A 7,098-nucleotide genomic window follows, 5' to 3' on the forward strand; every position below is an offset into this window, starting at 1 on the left:
CTTCAATTTTCTTAATGTATCCTCAAAAATCGCAAGAAATTGACCATTCTGGAGAAACTAACTAGATTTATATATCAAAATGTTTCATAATGGTATAAATGGTGGAATATTGTTCATTATGTATCGTCAACTTTCAAAATTTAGAAACATATTGTGAGTATAATATCTTACTGTATTTTCTTTCAGATGGAATTTAAAACTCCTAAGGTTTTCTTTGTAATGGTTGTGTGTCTAGTGGTATTGATCACTTCTCGCACAAGTTATGCCTTTAATTTGACACATATATTAGACGAGTATATATCTGTTTGTGGTAGTCAAATTTGCAACATTGAAAAGCATAGCATAAACTACTTAAATCTTATTTCATATAACTTATAAGACACATTGTCCGAAATGCAGTTGTCAAGTAGGATGTGCTCAAGACGGAAATTGTTGTCCAGACTTGTTTTTCTCATTGAAATTAACGTGTGTCAAGACCAGTATCGTAGAAAGTCCTTACTGGTATAGTCCATATAAAGTAGTGAAAAGTAAATTAAATGCACATAATTGTCCTCCTGTATTGATGGTAAATAGCTGTCCTAAAGATGCTACAACAATCCAGAAAAGTCTTTGCAATGTCAGTGATCTTCAGGATCAACAAATTGAGAACATACCAGTTTCGTCCAACAAAACAGGACTTATTTATAGAAACATTCATTGCCTAAAATGTCACAAAGAAAGCGTAGAAGACTTAATACTATGGAGTTTAAATCTAGAATGTGAATATGATCGTTTCGAAGATTACAATTATTTAGCATCATACAATGACATTATTGAGAAAGCAAAGAATGAAAACTGTTCCATTGCATTTGAACCTAATGACAAAATCAGTAAACGAAAATGTGTTCCAGATTCAAAAACCACCGCTTTGGATAAGATATCATCCTGTAACATTTCTGGAACTTGGCAAAACTATGATCATGATATAGATGTTGCCTGTCAGTCATATGATCATGCATATTTTAGCTTTAAAAATGTGTTTTGTTATTTATGCAACCCACCTAGTGATACGGGGGATCTTATATCTACATGTAACACCACTGGGGTTTGGGAGCAATATAACGACAACTTACAAATAGCTTGCGGGAAGGAAAAGTCTTCAGTTATAACTGGAAAATTTAAAAACATCTTTTGTTACCTTTGCAACAAGAATAATAGTGTCGAAGGTAATTTCCCGACTTTTTATGGCGCAGATGTTAAGGTAGATTATCTTGATTATATAGGATCAAATGAACCTTTTGAGTATAGATTTAAAGTCAAAAGTGTCAACATACGAAGCATATTTGGTCAAGAAGATTTAAAGAAAAGCACAGTTACTTCAAAAACACATTTGATATCTTTATCAGACTCAGAAATTGTGACTGAACACTACCGCAGTAGTTTGAAAACGACCAATTTAATGAAAAAATATTTCGCTCTTACAGGGAAAACAAGCTTTTGTACAAATTATTCCTTGTTCAACTCTATTCAAGATTGTAACTGTGATGACTATTGCGCTGTACGATTTTATAGTGAATGGGAACATGGACGTTGTTGTGTTGATAGTTTTATCGGGAAAAAATCAATATGCACCGACCAAACGTATCATGAAGATAACCAGTTTCTTGTATACGAAGGATGTGAAAGGTTTGGAAACTCAACAATTAAAAACCTTTGTCAGAAAACAAAACAGAAAACTGTCCACGATGACTTGATAAGTTTTCTGCCAGCTCAAATGTTGATTAATAATACTCCTATTGACTTCAAAAATATATATTGCGCTTTTTGCAATACAAATCAGGAAGTGATACGAAACTACGAAAACGAAATAGTATTATGGGGTTTTAAGCTTAGATGCAAAGTTTTTATCCCAATTTTCTATCATTTTTCTGTGCAAGATATCATTGCCTTTGCACTCAATAATAGATGTAGGTTTCTTTATATACCAACAAGTTCTGCAAGAGTGTGTTCTAAAAATACATATACCACATGCAATATGACTGGGAATTGGAATTTATTTGATCCTGATATAGTCTCAGCATGTAATGATTATAAATTACCATATGGTACAGAAAATGAATTTTGTTACATGTGCAATCCAAGTGTTCGGGAAAATATTTTGTATTATTCATGTAATCAGACGGGTGAATGGGATGAATATGATATGAGCATTGAAGAAAACTGTTTGAACATGCCTGCAGTTGAATATTATTCCCCTTACAAAAATATATTTTGTGGAGAATGTAATGGTAGACATTTTTTTATAGAAGATATGCCAAGAAACCAGAGTACTTCTAGTTTAAATGATAATATATGGCATAGCAATGAAAAGATATTTATTCCGAGATTCCAAAGCATTTTTAAATTTACTGACTATAAAATTGCAAGTGCAGAGTCAGATATAGAAGGGAACTGTTTGCAGAATCAAATTTACAACCCATTAGAGGTAAAATTGTTTACATGGATTCTATATTTTACATGAGTTTATTTAGTGAATTACAGGAGTTTCAAAATTATGAGCTTTAATTGTGTGTCTCAGTTTGTTCAGTAATTAATCTGTATATGTCTGTTAACGAGTGATTTATACCAACATATATTGTTGTTTCGCTGACTGTCAATCTGTCTCTCTGATTCTCCATCATAACAGGACGTGTGATAGCTCATGTGTGCAAGTCAGGAGCCTCTGGCCTTTGTTAGTCTTGTATGATTTTAAATTTTAGTTTCTTGTGTATAATTCGGAGTTTAGTATGACGTCCATTATCACTGTACTATTATGCATATTTTAGGGGCCAGCTGAAGGACACCTACGGGTGCGGGAATCCTCGCTACATTGAAGACCCACTGGTTGCCTTCGGCTGTTGTTTGCTCTATGGTCGGGTGGTTGTCGCTTTGACATATTCACCATTTCCTTTCTCAATTTTATAAAGAATCCTTTCTTAAACTCTAAGGATTGTCAAGTTATCTGCAGACTATTTTTTTTTTTTTTGGACATTTCTCGCATTTTTCATACAAAATCTTTTGATGGATCCTACGATTTTTTTGTATAGTTTTATGTTTAAATATCCCATATAGAAAACAATATCCGTCGATTTTGATAATGTTTTAAATTTAGTTAGTAGATTTCCTAGAATGAAGCAGTTTTGAAGATGGAAGGTTATAACTTATTATAAAATACGATGAAATAGTACAATTGACAATTCGGCAACTGTCCATCATAGACCAAAATGATAAGGCTGTTAACACATTTAATATATATGCAAATTAACATACTAGTTTTATGTCCTGTTACAAAAAACCAGACACATGTCATACTACAAGCAGTCAAACATGTCAGGTTTAAACAGTTACACATTATCTACTATGAACATTCAAACATGTCCTGATGAAAGCAACCAATCTATAAACAGTCAAACATGTCCTGATTTAAACAGACATAAATGTACTCCTATAAACTGATAAAATAAGTAAAACATATTATGTTGCCATTAAGCAGTCAAACATGTCATGCTAGAAAAAGGGAACAAAATTTATTGGTAATTAATGTGAAATAAGATGTAGAAATCTTTATTTGCATTTCTTTATCTATTTTATCTCTCATGTTTCGTATTTAGGTACTGCAAAATTCAAAAGATCTCTTAAAGTACCTACAATCAGCATCATCAAAGTCTCTATCTAAATACAGCAGTATAAAACCATTTGACTCGTTATAAAAGCCTTGTTTCGATCTAGGGCAGGGTAAAATAATTGATCCAATTTTCTTTCATATAACAGAATGACCAACGCATCTAACAATATCTTGTTTCAGAAGGGGACAAATAAACTTTGAAAAAACTCATTTTACCTTATTTTCATTTTATATTTTTTACATCTTAATGCCTTTTTTCCAAATGACAATCGGCATTTCTGTGGGAAGCAACTGTATACCTCTGCCTGATGACTTGTTTTTTTTTTTAAATATGAGGCATACTTCATACCGCATTTTTAGGAAAAATGAACAGACGTTGGGTAAATTTTAGCAATAACTCGTTAGAAATACCTCGGTGGAATTGCGTATGGATTGAGGTTTTTCAAAACGTGAGAAAATCTTTTATTCTTTTCCTTAACTTCTATTATCTCTTTTTAAGTTTTTCCTCTCACTGTTTCAGAAAATCTGCATAGACTTAAAATGTTATCCTGGTCGAATTCTTACAGAAGAAGGATGCAAACCATTACTAGAAATGACAAAAGACATTGGTTATATGCTATCTCTTGAATTAAATGGAAAATTCAACACAGAAATAGTTGATGTCATATCTTTCTTACATGATGTGAACATTAGTCTACGCATTGCCATGTTAAATAAAGATTGGTATAGATGGACTTCAAGAAAGTCAATTTTAATATGCCAAAATAGGATTTTCTTGAATAGCACCAATATCTCTTTACTAGTAAACATGAACATTTCGTATCTCAACTACGTCAATAGAACTTCAGTAGAAGATTCGTTTTTATCGTTCACAAAGTTTAGTTTACCAGTACACTATTTTAACACCACGTTTAACTTATCCGTTTTGCTAAACGAAGGAATGTATCTGTTGTCGACACTAGAAAGTCAAAGTAAATTTACAAACACGTGTATTACCACGGATGACAACCACAACTATTTAAAACGATATTCACATGTGAAAAGGTTGCTTCTGTGTAAACAAGTAGAGCTCCCAGAATATGACACCGAAATCGAGAATGAAACATTCCGACTGACTATTAAGTCTTTAGGAGTTAAACTGGATATAATGGATTATAAAATAATTCCAACATTCAAAGTGAGAATATGTGCCGATCAGTTCGAGTCATTAATTTTCTTAAAACGCACCGAACTTGACAAGCCAATAAATTACCAAAATTTTATTGGTTTTATTTTAATGGCGTGTACATGTATATCACTCATATGTTTATTGTTTACCTTTTTCACATTTCTTGCATATAAAAGTCTTCGAACCCTGCCAGGCAAAAACAACATGTGTTTGGTCTTTGCTATGTTCTGTGCACAATTATTGTACCAGTTTGGATTAAATCAAACAGATTCGATTATTATATGTCAAATAATTGGTGTATGCATACATTATTTTTGGTTGGCTACATTTGGGTGCATCAGTATCTGTTCTTTTCACATGTATCGCGTCTTCAAGAGAACCATACTTCATTCAGACACGTTTAAAGAAAAAACTGTTCTGTTTTACGTGCTTTATTCTTATTGCATACCTTTCATAATAGTTTCGACAAACGTTGGTGTAACGTACATTCTAGAAAACAACATTGGATATGGAGGGCACATTTGCTTTTTGAATCAGCCAATAGGATTAACTGTTACATTTATATCTCCAATAATATTCATTTGATTATCAAATATTTTCTTTTTTGTTGTGACAACAAGGACAATTCATAGAACTACAGTAGTTGCTAAAGAGCAACATATAAATAACAATCGTTCACAATTTATCATTTATGTGAAGTTATTCACGGTCACAGGCATTGGATGGCTGTTACAAGTGGTTGATTCCTATCTACCAGATACTTCTAATGAATCAAAAATTATATTTTCAACAATAATATCGTTAATGAATTCTTTGCAAGGACTTTTTATTTTTATTTCATATGTGTGTAACAGGAGAGTTTTACTTTTATATAAAAAAGGAAATATTTTAGGCACATCGTGTAAATTTACTCGGCGTTCAAAAAGTTATGCATTAGAAGGTTCATCTTTACATACGATGAGTTCGACACTGTGATTTTTCATCTTACTTAACGAACACGGAATTGTTCGTCCAAGAATTAGCTGGGAGACTGATTTTTCATAGTTTTAATTCATTTGATTATATTGATAGATAAACATACAAGTAATTATATCATACTAGATTTTATTCATAATTATTTATAATTATTATGAACTTACAATTATACTTAAAATCCAATTATTTCATAAATATGAAATGACACTATTGATTTTTTTTATGTTTTTCGGTGAGTGCGTTCATCCGTCCGTCTGTCTGTTTGTCCCACTTCATTTTATAGATTTTGGCTAAAGTTTTTGGTTAGGGTAGTTTTTGATGAAGTTGAAGTCTAACCAACTTGAAACTTAGATCATTATGTTCCCTATGATATGATCTATCTAACTTAAATGCTAACATAGAGTTTTGGATTGATGCATATATATGAGGTCAAATTAACACACAAAAAAACGAGAGTACTTGAAGTTACTGAAAGTTAGTCAAAAGACAAAAAACAATTAATGATAAAAAAATAATGCATCATATACTTGAATCAATTAAACACATCCCATGTATTAAGTGTTTGACGCCTTTAACCTTATAATAGATATGTACCAAATAGTTATCAAAGGTACCAGGATTATAATTTAGAACGCCAAACGCGCGTTTGTCTACATAAGACTCATCAGTGACGCTCATATCAAAATATTAATAAAGCCAAACAAGTACTAAGTTGAAGAGCATTGAAGATCCAAAATTCCAAAATGTAGTGCCAAATACGGCTAAAGTTATCTATGTGTTATATAATAAGCAATCTCTAAATAGAAAATAAACGTAGATGTGTTAAACATTCAAAAAAGATACAAATTGAGTTATGTTTTAATTTTTTTTATGACAAAGTCGATGTAAGTGCCAATATAAGCAATACATAAAGATATCATTACACTAATATAACATTTACTAATATGGTTGTTATATTTGTTAATAATTGTTTGGCTTTCTCACTGCTTGTTCTAAGCGTCACTAATGAGACTTGTGTAAACCAAACGCTCGTCTGGGGTATTTAATTATAAGCCTGGTACCTTTGATAAATAGTAAAAGCTTCGATGAGTTCACACGGATCACATAGTGCTTTCTCCGCATTTTGTACAATATTACCGTAAAATTTATGATCTAAAATACTGTTTTTTATAAGTCAAATTTACTACTCAAATCTTTGTAACTATGAACGAATTTAGTAAATGTTATAAGTAAGTTATAGTAACAAAATCCCTTATTTTGATAATAATTTGACAGTGATGTAACGATTACGTTCGTTACAAACCTTGACATC

The 7,098-nt window shown here is 31.5% G+C and overlaps 1 protein-coding gene across 1 annotated transcript; it reads left to right on the forward strand.

Annotated features, from left to right (window-relative positions):
* The first annotated feature begins 262 nt into the window (after positions 1-262).
* On the forward strand, positions 263-5,886 carry LOC143049467 (uncharacterized). Its single transcript, XM_076223085.1, has 2 exons — positions 263-1,665; positions 5,883-5,886. The coding sequence occupies exons 1-2, from the start codon at positions 563-565 to the stop codon at positions 5,884-5,886; spliced, it is 1,107 nt and encodes a 368-aa protein (XP_076079200.1). The 5' UTR covers positions 263-562.
* Positions 5,887-7,098: the final 1,212 nt, after the last annotated feature.

The sequence above is a fragment of the Mytilus galloprovincialis genome, chromosome 10 (assembly GCF_965363235.1).
Source record: "Mytilus galloprovincialis chromosome 10, xbMytGall1.hap1.1, whole genome shotgun sequence".
NCBI lineage: Eukaryota > Metazoa > Mollusca > Bivalvia > Mytilida > Mytilidae > Mytilus > Mytilus galloprovincialis.